Source organism: Pithys albifrons, chromosome 15 (assembly GCF_047495875.1).
Source record: "Pithys albifrons albifrons isolate INPA30051 chromosome 15, PitAlb_v1, whole genome shotgun sequence".
In the NCBI taxonomy this organism is placed as follows: domain Eukaryota; kingdom Metazoa; phylum Chordata; class Aves; order Passeriformes; family Thamnophilidae; genus Pithys; species Pithys albifrons.
The window spans coordinates 11688824-11704891 of NC_092472.1; the positions used below are offsets into that span (position 1 = coordinate 11688824).

The 16068-nt window shown below is 43.2% G+C and overlaps 1 protein-coding gene across 1 annotated transcript; it reads left to right on the plus strand.

Moving 5' to 3' along the window:
• Window positions 1–4959: 4959 nt before the first annotated feature.
• LOC139678849 (ovoinhibitor-like) lies at window positions 4960–15991 on the plus strand. The gene is made up of 16 exons (XM_071570061.1): window positions 4960–5078; window positions 5828–5847; window positions 6685–6821; window positions 6992–7052; window positions 7571–7704; window positions 8142–8199; window positions 9224–9360; window positions 9788–9848; window positions 10627–10763; window positions 11234–11294; window positions 12732–12865; window positions 12943–13003; window positions 14284–14420; window positions 14768–14828; window positions 15190–15305; window positions 15805–15991. The coding sequence occupies exons 1-16, from the start codon at window positions 5024–5026 to the stop codon at window positions 15845–15847; spliced, it is 1413 nt and encodes a 470-aa protein (XP_071426162.1). The 5' UTR covers window positions 4960–5023; the 3' UTR covers window positions 15848–15991.
• Window positions 15992–16068: the final 77 nt, after the last annotated feature.

Consider the following 16068-nt stretch of genomic DNA (forward strand, 5'->3'; position numbering starts at 1 on the left):
GGCCTTTGAGCCAAGGGTTTCCCTGGCTTTTTGAGGTCAATGAATCTGGGAATAGGGTGGAGTCTGAAAAACAGGAGACACTGATGGTTAACAGAAATCTGCTGGCAGTTTGCACGTACTTCCTGTACTTTCTTTTATAGCTGTTACTTAAAGCAAATATGTTCTTTATTTGTATAAACTTTATTGCAGGACATTTCCAAAGACCTTGAATGAACATACAGTGTTTGAGTCCATTTAGACCTGATCTGTAAACACTTTCTCTTGCAGATAAGGTTGGAATGACTTTCTTTCACAGTCACTTGATTTTTCTTTCAATTTGACAGGATTTTACCTCATACCAATTAATTTCACTCCCACCAAAGACAGAATTTTTTCAATTAAGTTATCAAATCCCTTTTTTCTACTGCAGTTAATGAGAATTGATTTTGAACTCTCTTTGCTTATGTGTGCATCACATTTTATCATAGCTGATAATAATAAAACCTGATTTTTATTATCAACAGACTCTGATATCATAAGCAATTTGTTAGTATTTTTATGCCAATTTCTAATGTGAGGAAACACTATCATTTAGCAATAAATCATGACTGCCTCTTTTTACACGGAAAATCCTCTCACCAAGTAGAGTCATGTAGGGTGAGAGTCACCAGTTGAGGGCTGGTTAGCTGTTTTGGGGATGCAGAGTTTGTCTTTGAGCTGTGTTGAAACAAGTACATTCTTGAATGTCATTTATGTAGCCTGAGAATGATGAATGTCAGTAAAAATGTGCTCTGATGACATCTGCTCACTGACTCCAGCTAAAATCATGTGCGGAGACATCTACATGATTTCATCAAAGCAGTGCACAATTTGTGGCTTAAAATAAATTCTTGCAAATGAAAACTACTGTACTTGAAAGTTACTATAATTTGTAGTGATTTCAAGTGTTTAAGTTTTCAAATAATGACCCCTAAAACCTGCATTAAATGTGCTTGAAAAGCAATGAGCTGATGAAGCCAGTGCCCCCGTAGCCTCTTTGAGCACCTTCCTAATTTCTCCAGCTACCACCAGAAATTATCATCCACAAAAATCACAGCTGGTGATAAGGGATCATTAATCAGATTCCAAGACTGTGTGCTGAGAAGGTGCAGGACAGGGACTTGCTAAAACTGTTTGTGCTGCTGTGGGCAGCAATACTGGCTGTATGCTGCTCCTGGCAGCCTTCCTGCTCATTCTGTTCTTGCTTTTCGCCCTCTTTTGCAGGTTGCTCCAAGTGCTGGCCGGTGAGGAATGTCCTGAGTGGCACTGCGTGTGGTGGAGCTCCGATGGGGTCTGCATGAGGGAAGCCACATGTTGTTGCTCCTGGGGAGATGGCAAAGGCTCATGAGGTGTTGGGGATTTGCAGCCCTTTCTTTTATGTTTCCTCTTGGTTACCCTCTGTGTTGCCCTTTAAAATAGTAACAAGGCCAAACCACTCCTCTATGAAACTGGAAAGGTACCAATGCTCTGGGGACTCTTCAGTTTGCTGTAAATTACACTTTATTAAGGATGTCGTTTGCCAATAACCGCAGACCCCATGTGGTTCACAGCAGTTCCTGAGGTTTTGCAGAAGTGTCGTTATGAACTGATGGTTCGGTCTCCAGCCTCTCAGTGTGGTTGGGTTTTGAGCTAAAATAGTCTCTACAGGGACCTTAACTCTTACTATTTTTTCTTTTCTTTTTCATAGAAGGTGTTAGGACCTTACATAATTCTTCATGGTGTACAGGTACTACTCTTATATACAGTGAGGACTGTTGACTCTGGCAGATCCCTCAGCAGACCTTGAACTCACCATGGTGTTTTTCAGTCCTCTGTAGTCTGTCCAGTTGAAGCCTGGAAGCTCTGCCCACCAACTCCCTGCTGCTCTTGCAGCCACTGGCATGGAGAGCCCTGGCATGGCCCCATGGTGTGCTCTGGCCAGGGCACCTTCTGCAGTCTGCCACAGCATTTTAAGGGCATTTGTTCCTTCAAGAACTGAGGGTGTTGCTACATGAAAAGACTGATGCTGTTTGTGCAGGGAAGCCCCTCTGGCTTTGTTGCAGAGCTCTTTTTCTGGCTCTCCCTACCTCCCTGTGATGCTCAGTCCCACTACACAACAGCTGTGTATGGGTACCTGGGTATTTCAGTGTAATTTGTCTTGATTATCACAATTCCTGCTCTGTGGCCCATCTGCGTTCACACTGGGGACTGGTGAATGGGCCTCCCACTTTCCCCTCTTTAGGCCTTCTGTTTGGCATCTGTTAGAACATCTGTCTTTTCCTGTAAGAGTCTCCCTTCTACAGGGAACTGTTGTCCAGGCCATTTCCTTGGGACGTCCCTGCTCCATTCTCCTACAGGACCTCTCCTGCTGCCCAGCTCTCCCCCTGGAACTGCAACACAAGCACTTTCAACACACATTTGCAAGAAGGTAGGAGCAACTCCACCTAAGCTGTTCACTGAAAACAAGATGTAAATGCAACCGTGTGCAAATTACAAATCCAGACCCTTGATATAGAAGGTCATGAAAGAAGCAATTTAGCGCTTGATGTAGTAACAACTACCCAGGTGGTTTGAGGATGGGAAACATGGACACAATATGCATATATCTCTGAAAAACAGGTAACTTGACTTTCTTGCCTTCTTGCCTCCTTTCTCGGCCTGTGTCAGTGAAAATCTGCAAAAATGGTGGCACATGATTCACAGCTCGGACTGGAGGTAACCTGAAGAGGCATCAGAAGAAAGGAATGGGGTGATCATTTCTAGGGCTGCTTGGCCAGGTGAGAGTTGCATCAAGGAAAAATAAACAAGTATATGTCAACACAACATCACTGCATTTGGGGGTTGCACAAGCAGGAGGGTGGAAGCACAACCAAAGGTCTCCCTGTCCAATGTGGATGGGATGAGCTGGTGCAGCTTCTGCTCTGGTCCTGAAAGACTCTGTCCTGATGGGCAAATGGTTGGAGGAAAAAGCATTGCTGAATCACTGTCTGTGAAGCAGGGGCTCACTTACGGGGTCACAGCATGGATCTTCCTTATGCACAGAGCAGGAGCCAAAAGCTGAGCACTGTGTGCCTGTGGCACAGCAGACATGTGCTGTAGCTCTGGTGATGTTTTCTAAATCCTAGTTCCTTCTTTAGATCCTTGACAGATGTTTGCTCTTCTGTCCCTTTACTCTGTCTCCTATTGCAAACTACTCCCCAAATCTAATCTTAATTGGAAGAGAATTGCTTTGCTTTTGACAGAACATGCCGAGTCAATCTACTTTAACTGCAGATTCGGTTTGCAAATAATATCTCCTTCCCTAAAAAGGTTCAGGTGTCATTGCTGTGGACATTTGGCAGGACTTTGCTTGACCATGACAGCTTTTACAGAGCCTGGCAATTAAGTTGTCAAGATACATTTTCCACTGCTAGGAAGCATTAATAGATGCAGGTATTGGCTGGAATAAGCTCTGAGAGATGGATATTGTAATTGGGATGAAAAGAAGTCCTTGTAGCTGAAGCTTGGATTGGCCCAAAGGTCTGGAGTCCTTGACACTTGATGGAACTGAGATAAGGAAAGTGACGGGAAACATAGGGCAGAACATCAGAGGGAAGGAATGAAATCAAGGTATATGAATAGGGAGATGAACTCTTACGTCCTAGAGACTAACATAGCAGGAAATGTTGGCATTTGGAGAGACTTTAGCTGTGCAGATGCACACTGCAAACTACTAATATTAGCAAAGTTCCTGGATATGAAAGTAAATATTTTTTCATTAAGCAATCCCCAAAATTGTGTTATTGTGGATTTGCTTTTCAAGTGAGAAAGATGTTGGAAATGTCCTCCTCTTAGAAAACAAAACTGCGGTGATTCAGCAAGAGCTCACTCTGCTTAAATTGTGTCAAAAATAGATCTACGAGTAAGGATTTTGATTACCAAGTACAGAATATGAAAGACTAAAAGTTAGCAAGAAATTTGGAGAATTTAGGATCTCAGTTGAGAAGACTATAACTGAGACCAATCCAAAGAATTACCAAGAATCTCCTTTCATAAAGGACAAACAAAGTGTTCAGGACCAATCTAAGTTCCATTACCTTAATAGTGGGCAAATCTTAAGGAGATGTTTGAAAAAAACTAAAGATATAAAGTGTAAAGAGATAATGTACACAGTGAATTTTTAGAAAGGAAACCATGCATAGGCTAATACCAATCTTTGCAAAGTTGGCTGACTTCCTAGGTAAAGGAAATACAGTACATCTAGTCTATGCAGATATTAAACGCATTTGGCCTGCTGCCCTGTGGAATAGTGTCACTTAGACTTCATGAGGTGGGTCAGGGACTGGCCATGGTGAGGGTGGTAGCAGATGAGCAGATGGTACCATGGGAGTTATCAATAAACAGCCAAAATGGTGGATTTTAGGATCAAACTTCATATTTTTGCTCTTTGCTGTTGTACAGAAAAAGTTGGCAGGCGGAGCAGAGCACTGCTGGGTTTTTTAAACAGAAGAGCGGGATTCCTCCCACAGAGCACAGGGTGACCTTCTGGGCTGAAATTGCCTGGGCTCAAACTGGGATGAAATACAGCAGTGAAGAGTACAAAAATCATGCTCTGAGGTTAAATAATGAGGGTTTTGGCTATCAGTTGTCAGCTCAGTTGAAAACTGTAGAGGAGGAGAAATTTCTAATTGCTTTTAGCCAGACACAGGGTAGATGTGAGCCTGCAACAGGCTGCAGCCATAAGGGGGGCAGCCCAGGGCTGGGCAGATCCAGGGGGAGGAATGGGGTCTTGGCACAGTTCATGCTCACCTCAAGCCACATGAAATCCCCTTCCTGGCATACACACTTGTATCAATCATTAGCTAGACATCTAGAGCTGGGTAAACACATTTTTGGCTTTGAGTGGTGATGACAGGCTTGGAGCGTTACCTAATAAGGTGGGACCACTTGATAGCATGATCTGCTATATATTCCTGCTCCTACCTGCAGTCTTCCTCTCCTGCACAGAGAGCAAGCAGACTGCACTTGAGGGGTATCCTTGGCTGCCATGAAGATAATGGGTGTTTTTCTGAGGGCAGCTCTAGCCCTTTGTTGCTGTTTTGGTGAGTATTTCCTGGGATACTGCAGAGATTGATCTAGCTGAATCAGAGCTGAATTTTCATTTCAGTAAAAAGTCTTTGGGTCTTGCAAGAAGGAGGAGAACTTTATTCCATGGAGAAATATCCTTCTTGAGAGAGTGTAGCAGAAAAATTAGGTTTCAAGAATGAGGTTTCAGCAAATGTCACATAGGCAACTGCTTCCATCTTCTTGGTTTGTAGGAGCAGTTGGAAGAAGCAGTCTTTGCAGGAGCTTCCACATGGATGTCCTGTGTATAAGGGCAAAACAAAGCTGTTAGCAATGGCATCATTACCCATATGAGCATTATAAATCCAAACTTTAACCTCTAGGATTGCTCTGTGAGAAGGATGTGTTTGGAGATGGGCAGTGCCAGTGGTTGACAGTCATCTTAAACACACACATCCAAACTTTTGCAAGTCAAATAAAAAGTCTTAGAAGAGGTTAAAATCCAAGAGTATAAAGTTGAAAATACCTGTATTGCTTCCTGTAACATCTTAGGGATGGATTAATATATGTCCTCTCATGTGTTTTACCTTCCCTTAGAAATGTAATGAAACTCCATTTAGTAGCTTCTAATACATCCTATGGCCATTTATCAGCATAATGTAAAACTTCATATTTTCCTAAACTAGTCAACAACAGTCACTGAATTTAATAGTTTCATGAAAAGCTTTTAATTTGTATTCTTTGCATATGAATAATTTGATTTTTGTCTCAATTTTTTTTCTTTTAGGTACGGCCTTTGGAGTTCAGGTGAGCTACAGATCTAATTATTCTATTCTATTCAGGTTTCTGATAAAGTAGAAACAGTATGTAATTACCCAATGAGCATGTGGATTAAATATAATGAAATCTTAGCCATTCAAATAATATTTTCCAGTGCATGGCTGAATTATATTGCCAATTTCACAAGAAAGTAAAAGATCTCCATTTTCCACAATATTTTTAGTTCATTAAATAAAAGGGAAAAGCAGGAAGTAATTGTACAATCCTATTATATTAACTCTTAGACATAATTTAGTTATAACTAAGCCAAAGGCAGTAGTTTGCCTCCTTATGAGGAATACTGTCTTATGATATGCTTGAAAACATCAAAGACTGGGACTCTGATAATTGTTTCCATACAGTAAGACCTAAAGAACTCTGTTCCTTGCATAAATTTCTATACCTATATCACAGAGAGGAAAATAGCAGGGCCTGAGCCATGGATTTGTCTGCAGGTTCTTCCCACGCAGCTACGAGACTTCTGTAACTCATGAGAGTGCAGCATGATCTGAAATGATCTGCTGGTGAGCTGAGGGGCTCTGGCACAGGGCTGGGCTCCCAATTAACCAGCTGCCTTTATTAGGCACTATCTCACCCACAGTGATCCTTCCCCTGTGCTGTGCCTCCCTGTAACCCATCAGGAAAGCATAATCAGGAACCTCTGTAGGAAGATTCCCTTCTCCTGACTGCCTGAGCAGATTTCCTAATAATGCCTCTAATTTGCCTCTCAGCAGGAGCTGCAGGCACTGTGGCAATGGGAGGCTGCTGGGGTTTTCATTCCATGAGGGAACAAAAACTGGGGCTAATTCTGTGCTGCTTTCACAGCTTGATTGCAGCCAGTATTCCAGTGGCATTACCAAGGATGGAAGGTCCTGGGTAGCTTGCCCAAGGAACTTGAAACCAGTCTGTGGCACTGATGGCAACACATACAGCAATGACTGTGGGATCTGCCTGCACAATGAGTGAGTATTGCTGGGAAGCTCACAGAAAGCTGTAGTTAAGGGGTTCCAGGTCAAAGTGGCAGCTTTCTTCCCCAGAGATGGGCTGGGAAGAGCAGCAGTTGGGTGCCAACACTACCAGCCTTGAGGTGATGCTGCTCTGAGATCCCTGACACAGGTCTGCTTCCTTCTAGGGAACATGGTGACAGTGTGGAGAAGGCACATGATGGAGAATGCGAGCCAAAGTCTGTTGTGGTAAGACAAAGTCTGTAATGGGGACAGTTCAAACACCACAAAAAAAGAAATGAGAACAGGCACAGCTGGTCTGCACAGCCCAAAATGAATTAAAATCAAAGGATAACCAAAGCTGGGAGGGTTTTTATAAACTATCTGATACCATGTCTCTTCACCATGTCTTTATTTTCTGCTTCAGACTTCTGGTCTCTGTAATTGGGGATACAATGAAAATAATATTTTGTCTGAAGGCTGGATCTCACCACCTGGATAGCTCTAGGAACTTTGTGTGAAGGAACTTGCAAAACCCAAATCACAGTCCTTCTTGCTATGCCACTTTTTCTCAGTGGGAGAGAATTCTCACAGAGTTGATTCTGGTTTCTACTGTTGATAGTGGAATTAGTTTGTTGCTGGATTTATCGCCAAAGGCTGAAGAAGAGTAAGCCTACTCTATAGGAGTGTTGTATCTTTATCTCAAAAAGGTGTGTGCTTCCCCCCCCCCCCCCCCCCCCCCCCCCTTATTCCTGCTATTTTTACAGATTGATTGCAGTAACTACCGAAGAGCTGTAATAGATGATCATGTCGTGGTAGCATGCCCAAGGATATTGAAACCAGTCTGCGGCTCAGATAGCTTGACTTATGACAACGAATGTGGAATCTGTGCCTATAATGCGTAAGTGTTGTGCATGGACCGTTCTTCTGGATAATGAGTGAGTTAAGGCTCTCAGAAGCACTTCTGTAAAATACTAGTCTTAAGGCAGGTGTCTCTGTAGGTCTCCTTGGAACTGGTTTTAAATTCTTCACTCAGCTTGAGTTTTCTTCCTTATTCTTTGTCTGTGTTCGTGAGGGGAATCACAAAAGACCCAGAGCAGAGTCATGAATAGATCAAAGTGTTACTTGTAACACTGAATTACTCCTAATGCTTAATTCCCATGGGATATGGGAATACTGTGCATTTACTCTGACCATCTGCAGGGTGCATTCAGACAAGTCAGGCAGTTGTAGTGTCACACAAGGTGGGTGGGACTTTGTCTTATTGTCCCAGTGCCTGGAGTGTCATGGGGGAAGTTTTTCTCAATCCTTCCTAACCAAAGCTTTTCTTTCTTTCAGAGAACATAACACCAATGTTACCAAAATACACGATGGTGAATGCAAGGAATATGTTGATGTAAGTGCAATAGAAGTCAAAAATGCATCTCTAATAGAATCCTGAGGACTTCACACATTTCCCTAGGAAACTACAAGAGGTCTATAGAACAAGGTTTACAGGTGTGCCAGTTTAGGCTTTGCTTTTCTGCATGGTGAGAATGGATTTAGCATTCTCCCTGCTCCAAAGAGGTCACCCCATTCTTACCATACCAAACTGAGGACAGGAGGATAGAGAGGGGCATGGAATGAGGAGCTGCAGTGAGTCAGTGCCTCAGAAATCAGTTTCCCACATGCTAAGCTGGCTTGTGTGCCCAGAGGGGGGGGGGGGAAGGGCAGGCAAGATTTCACTTGCCAACATTATGTGCAAATTGGCAATTTTCTCTCTGGAGATCACAAGCATTTCCACCCTGAGTAACAGAGATTCAAAATTCCAATGCTAGTGGCTTTCACAGACATAGTGAGACTCACAAGAGCACTAAGCACACATATTTATGGAGCATGGTGTATTGTATCTTTGTGTGAGGCCAACAGTCTGGTGCCTCAGGAACAGAAGGTTCTGAATTTCAGCACCAAAATTCTGGGATGTAGGAAGTCCATTCTCCAGCTGATAGATAATGGTTTTTTCCTATCCTTTCAAACCCTGTGCTGAACTACAGGGAATCTGAAGTAAAAAGTAATCACAGGACTAGAAAATTGCGGAGAAAACAAACACAAACCAAAACAGTATTAGTCAAATTTACAGCTGGTTAAAAATGTTTCATATCAAATTGAAGAATGGTTTTTTATGAGAAAAGGCCCAACATTTTGTACATGTTCTTCTGCCTGAAGGATCCCTTCAGCAAGACAGTCCTTTTTCTTGACTCTAAGAGAATTAAGCTAACATTAAGAAAGCTCATTTCTGATTGGAAATTTAACTTCAGTTTATCAGGGCTTTGTCCTGTTGCAGATACCATTGAGGCTGGGATACAGAATGAACAGGTTTTGCATCAGCTTTTCTCATGTAGCAAGGGCCCCACCAGAGCTATTTGTCCTTATTTTGACAGGTTGACTGCAGCAGGTACCCAACACAAGTCACTAAAGATGGCAAAGTATTAGTATCCTGTCCAAGGGACCTGAATCCAGTTTGCGGCACAGATGGCAACACATACGATAACGAATGCGGGATCTGTGCCCACAATGTGTAAGTGCCATACATAGAGTGCTCCTTCTGAGTAGCCAGCAATGCTGTGCAGTCCTGAGAACCACCCTGCTGCATCTCTGCTTATACCTATTTCTTCAAGTCTCTTGGAAACTGGATTAGTTTGGGATTTACCTTGAGTTTCTTTCTGATACCTTCTTTGTGCCTGAGAGGAAACCTTGAAGAGTCATAAGGCAGCTCCTTGGATTAGTCTGTGGGCTGGGCAGTGACTGGGCACAGGAAGAAATGATTCAGAATATTGCTTTAAATTGCATGTTATAGGAAGATGGGATGATCTTGTTAATGAGTAAAGTAGCTATTCTAATACACTTTTATAGAGTCTGAAGCTGTAGTTTGCTTAATTTTGCACATGACTGTGACCAAGAGGTTAAGCATTTAGTTCCTCAATTTCATTGTTTCCCTCTTCCAGAGAACAAAGGACCCATGTTGGCAAAAAGTATAGCGGGCGATGCAGTCAGGAGGTTCCCGAGGTAAGTATTCAATATAAGCCTTATTTCTCTTAGCTGTATCAACTGAAAGGTTCCCAGAGGTGACATCTACTCTGAAAGTGAGCTGGCCTGAAACCTGACTTTTCTCCACTTATCCATTAACTCTTGTCAGCTTCTTGTCTCGAGGATGCTTACAAATCACAGCTGAGCCAGGTGTCCTCTGGGTCCTCACACAGCCCTGGCAGATGGGCTGCACAGAGTTTTCATGATGAATTCACACCTACATCAGCCTTTGGAGTGGGGATATATTCTGGAATATGGAGCACACCTGAAGTTTTGATCTGAGTGTATCAGCTGAGAAGTCCCAGATCCGGTGTCTAGGACATGCCAACACACAAACGTAGAACTTGGTCATTTTGTGCTTTGATCTTCCTTTGAGGGTGCCCTTCAAATGCAAAGTCCAAATTTCTTCACTGCTTTGGTGTTTTGTTGTATCTATACTGCACAATAAAAAGGGGACTATGTTTTTCCTTTTTTTTTTTTTTTAAATTGATTTTCAGACATATCTTGCATTTGGAATTGACCAAGCTACTCGCCCCAGTGAGCTGGCATCTCACAAACTATGTAGTGCTGTGCAGTTCTGTCTGTGCATGAGAGGATTCATGCAGAACTGAATCAGTTTGGTTTTGCAAGAACTGAGTCCTAGCACTAGTGTTGCCTCAGCATTCCAGCATAAAAGACTTGGCAGGAGGTCATGATGGATTTTTTTTCTGCAGGAGAACAGAGTCTTCCTCACGTTTGTCATTGCTGCTTTTTGCAGACTGATTGCAGCCAATACCCAGCCAGAAAAGTTAAGGGTGGTAAAGCCCTGGTACGCTGCCCAAGGATCCTGCGCCCAGTCTGTGGCACAGACGGATTTACTTATGACAACGAATGCAGTATCTGTGCCCATAACGTGTAAGTATTGTACGTAAGACTCTCTTTTGGAGTGACTAGCCAGGGTTAGTCCTCCAGATGGCTTTTCTTTTGGTGCCAACATATCTATATGTATCTTTCTGTTTCTCCTTCAACCTTGGTTTTGTTCTCTGATGCTCTCTTTTTGCTCCTTGGGGGAGTTATGGGAGAGTTAGCTCTCGATTTGAGCAGATTATGGAGGTTGTGATACCCGGGCAAGGAAAAGAATGGTTGGGACTGTGGTGTTTGGGCAGAGGAAAGAGAGGATGGGGCAGCTGTATAGTACACAGTGAGAAGACCTGATAGGTCTGCAGTCATTATGCTTGCTAATGACTGGAAGAAGCTGGTTCATTAGGCAATCAGATGCCTCCTGTATCATACATATTGGCTATGGGTTTGGATTACTTTCTGTGGCACCCAGGTGTCACAGGGCTCAGCTGGTGTGCGTGCTAACCCCAGCCTCTCCCTTTCAGACAATACGAGACTCATGTTAAGAAAAGCCATGAGGGAAGATGCAAGGAGGAAAGCACTCCTGTAAGTGTACTTTTAGCTATAAAATAAGCACCATCTACTCTCTCTCTCTCTCCAGTCTCCAGAAAGACCCTAGCTGGGCTCAGTGCACCCTCTGTCATGGATGGATGGATGGATGGGATGGAGTGTGGTGCACAGGGCTCATGCTGGTGCCGTGGTTCTCTCTAGGAGGTCACAGTTGCTGATGCCAATGTGCTGTGCATGAGGGCAAGAGAGAGGACAGGGGCAGACTGGGACTTCAGAAACAAAATGATCCAGTACTGCAGATCTCTGAGCAGAAGTCACCACAGGCAGCCCAAGAACCATGCAGCCCATTTTAGCACAGTAGGAGAGAAGGCAGAAGGCTGTGTTAGATGTCTCTGTATTTATTCAGTGCTAGGATTTCCATTGCACTAGACAGGCAGGTTAAAAAATTCTCATGCTCTGGTCAGCGAGGACAAATCTGCTCTCAGGTATGTGTACAAAAATAGCTTTATTATCCTGCACAGTAACAATATGTGCTGATAATATCTCAACACATTTATTCTGCTTATGCAGAGTGGCTCTGAAGCACCAAAAATAATTTCATGCATCCTGAGGGATTGCAATATATTTTCTATACAAAAGACAAGTTGTTAAAATGCTGTCTTTGCTTTAATTTGTTCTTGTACCATGTGGGAAATATGGATAATAAGCGACACTGCATTGAGGAAACTTTGCAAAATGACCATGAAGTGTCAGGTTTGCTTAGATAGTGTAGACTGATTTCCAATAGGTGTTTGTCTATTTATCCTCGAATATTTAAATTAATGGATTTTATATCTTGTAAATATTTTTTGTAACAGGAACTGATGAAACAGTTCTTGTTGCTGTTTAGGAAAATTTGAAACAAAATCTCAGATACAGTAAGCTATGTCAAACTGGACTTAATATCAAACACTTTAAATCAGATGCCTCAAGCTGTGCTAGGGGATATTTAGATTAGACATTAGGAAAAAAACTCTTCTTTGAAAGTCTGGTCAGTAATTAGAAGAGGCTGACCAGAGAATTGGTGGAATCACTATCCCTGGCAGTGTTTAAAAGGAATGTGGATGTGGCACTTGGGGATATGGTTTGTGGGTGAATATGGTGGTGCTGGGTTAACGGTTGGACTTGATAATATTAGGGGCCTTTTCCAACCTTTATGATTCTATGAAATGCTGGATTTAAAACTTGTATGTATACTACTATAGGAAAATAATATTTTTGGCCAGCTGTTCCTTTCTTCCCTCTACTCGCACAAAATACAAAATCCAACTGCAATGACTTAATTGATGTCTAATGCAAACTAAACTTAAAAAACTTCTGATTTTCCCCTGACATAAGCCTTTAAAATCTCGAGGATCAGAGTGGACAGACCACAGGTGAGACACTCTTCCCTCTCACAGCAGCTGACCCAGTATTGCTGTTTTGTCTCCCCAGGTTGACTGCAGCACATACCTGAGCAATACCAAAACAGGTGAAGCCATCATGGCCTGTCCCTTCATCCTGCGTGAGCTGTGTGGGACAGACGGTACCACCTACAGCAATGATTGTGCACTTTGTGCCCATAACATGTAAGCCCTGGAGGATCACCCCCCAGAGCTCCACTGAGTTATTTGTTAAGCATTTTTAACTCAGCTTTCTCTTCCAGGGAATTTGGAACTGAGGTTGCCAAGAAGCACGATGGAAGGTGCATAGAGGAAGCTTCTCAGGTAAGTGAAACTTAAAGAAATATAAGAGTTTGAGCAGGTGCCAACTGTACACCTTAAACAAATGCTGGTTGGTTTGGGTTGCCCCTCCATGGGGGTCATGGTATGTGCTGTCCTTCCTTCTGTGGGTGAATATCACTGTCCTGGCAGCAGGAACATTGTGCACTTCCTGCATGCAGTCAGGAAAAGAAAGAGGAGAGGACAGGTGAGGAATGAGTTATGAGACAGTTATGAGACATAAATGATTTAAGGCTTTACACGAAGAAATCCTTTTCCCACAGTAGTCTATCATAGCTGCTGCAGGAACTTAGCAGCCCATTTTGGCAATATTGGGAAGGGGACCGAGGGATTCCAGTGCCTCCTGGATGCCTTGTGTTTTACAAAAGGATGTTCTACAAAGATTAGAGAATTGCCTGTGTTTTAAATGCTGGTGTATCAGCAGATTCAAGCCCATCCCTGTTGGTTTTTTTTTTGTAAATGCAATGTAATCTAATGTATACCAACAATGAATCTTGTAAAAATACCAGATTAACTGCACTTGGCAAGCTCTAAACTATTTACTCTCATTGAGGAATAGAAGAACAAAGCCACCTCATTAGCATGTGTTTGAAAGAGTCAACATCCCAAGTCAGATATTTCATTTCTATACAAACAAACTATGAAATGTCATTCCTTTGTTTCCCGAGTACACTCTGTGCTCAGCCTGGGTGAGACACATAAATCAGGAAGGAAGAGCTCACACTGGAGAAACTGGGAGTGCTAAAATACAAGGCCAACTCTTCAGCTGGTGTAAATCAGCTTCAACTGCTGTCAGTCCTGTTGGCAGGTTTCAACGCTCAGAACCATCTCATTGCAACAAAAGGCCTGTCAGCACATCCCCCCTCCATTCTTTTGGGCCATAAAAAACACCTTGGTCACAGTCAGCCCCATTGCAGGAAGTGCATGAATTGTGTTATTTTGATTTGCAGATTATTTTTGAGCTGTGCTTTGTAATATCCTGGTTCAGCAAGGTGCAGGGAGCATCGTGATAAATGCAAAGCTGAATGAGTAATGTCTACTTTCCAGCCTTGATTCAGTCTTCTCCAGCATAAGGCTGTGAAAGGAAATTGCTAGTTTTACATGAAGAATGAGTTAATATATAACCATAATTTGTCCTCTGGCAGATCCTTTTAGGATCTGGCGTCGGCAGATTTAGGCAGAGGCAAAAGCAGGGCAGGTTGTGTCTGGGCACCCTTGCACAGAGCAGAGCCTGTGTCAGAGCGTTTGGTGTCCTTTTTCCTCAGCTCAACTGCAGCCAGTACCGAACGTCTGTGCAGAAGGATGGCACACAGGTGATGGCCTGCACCATGATCTACGATCCCGTCTGTGGTACCGATGGTGTCACTTACGCCAGCGAGTGTACGCTGTGTGCCCACAACATGTAAGTACCTCTATTTCTCCCTGGTGGTGGATGTATCTGTGAGTGCCAAGTAAAATACAAGGACTTTCTCTGAAACCCTTTGCTGGAGGGGCCCTGTCTGTCTGCCCCATTTTCCTGCTTGCCTTGGTTGGTGTTTGACATAGGTGTTCAACCCCAGAGCCCACAAAGGGGGATACATCAACCATGGGCACATCAGAACCACAAGGTCATGTTCTTGTTAGTGCTGTGCAGGCAGTGCTAAGCAGGTTGATCTGAAACTCTCCTGTGACTATGGCAGTGAGGCTTGTTCTTGCTCTGCAGCTGTACTAGGGAAGGTCGTGGTTAACAATGGTCTCTCCTTCCTCCAGGGAGCATCGGACCAACCTTGGCAAAAGAAAGAATGGGCGCTGTGAAGAGGACATTACAAGAGTGAGTGGAAAGGATGGGAGTAAGGAGTGAAGTTCAGTGTCTGTTACACTCATGGGGGACTGACATCACTCTGGGTTACAAACCTGGGTAGTGATGGTGTACAGACCTGAGGAGATCCCTTGGCAATTTCATGCTGGTCATACAACAGCTGATGTCTGTCCGACTGCTCAGTAACAATGAAGAAAAAACACAGCAGTGAGCAGAAACAGTACAAAATCACATCTGCCACCAGGAGGAAACTTTGAGTTGGTTATGATAATATTACAGCCGCTTTCATTTCTCAGTGGGGTGTCATTCCTTATGTTGTGGGGCCACAGTTTGCTCTCAGGCAGAGAGACTTATGTCTGTTTTCTGTGTGCAGGAGGTCTGCAAGGACTTCACAGTAGTGTCTCCTATTTGCACCATGGAATATATGCCCCACTGTGGCTCTGATGGCCAAACATACAGCAACAGATGTCATTTCTGCAATGCCTACCTGTACGTATTAGTGTAAAACTTTTTCTTTCATAATCAATTCCCGCACCTACTATGAATGCAGAGCCATTATCAAGATGTCTTTTTGACTAATTTTTCATGGGCATATACTGGACATTTCTGGTGCACCATGAGTTGTGTGAGGAGGTGGGATTTTTGCATTTTAGGAAAAAATACAAGGGGCCCGCTTCTGTGATCTGTATCTGGCCTTCTGTTTGTTAACTTTAAAAGTATTTTATTCATTTTCATCAGCATTCAGTGTGTCCCACAAGCTCATAAGGGCATGTGGAAAGGACTTCACCAAGCCAACTGGGTATACCAAGTGTATTAAACCCTTCATCTTTACTTTAATGATGATAATGAAAGCGAGTATTTGGGGTTTTGAGACTGTTCTTTATCTCCAGTCAACACTAAATCAACACTTGGGCCAATGGAGTAAGGAACAAGGCTTCAGCACTGAATATGTTCTGTGTCTAATTCTCATCTCTCTTTTTTTCACCAGGGAAAGGAGAACTCTCAATCTCATGAGTTTGTCTGAATGCTAAGTCTGTGCTAGAATTCAGCCCAGGAAGAAAAGCTCCTTTACATGTGGCTTCCCAGGGGCTGATCTTCCCTAGTAACATTCCTTCAGTTTGCCTTGTGTCCTTAGCTCCTGAAATACTTGTTCAATAAACTGACTTGGCAAAGTTTCTCTGTCTTAATGGTGCATCTCATCCCTTTTGGCCCATCTCCTCCCTGACATGGTACTTTAAGTGCGTGTGTATTT

Coding starts and splice junctions, on each gene's coding strand:
- LOC139678849 (XM_071570061.1), top strand. CDS start 5,024: ATGAAGATAATGGGTGTTTTTCTGAGGGCAGCTCTAGCCCTTTGTTGC. Junction 9,849..10,626: donor GCAGTCAGGAGGTTCCCGAG/GTAAGTATTCAA, acceptor TGCTTTTTGCAG/ACTGATTGCAGCCAATACCC. Junction 12,866..12,942: donor GCACTTTGTGCCCATAACAT/GTAAGCCCTGGA, acceptor TTTCTCTTCCAG/GGAATTTGGAACTGAGGTTG.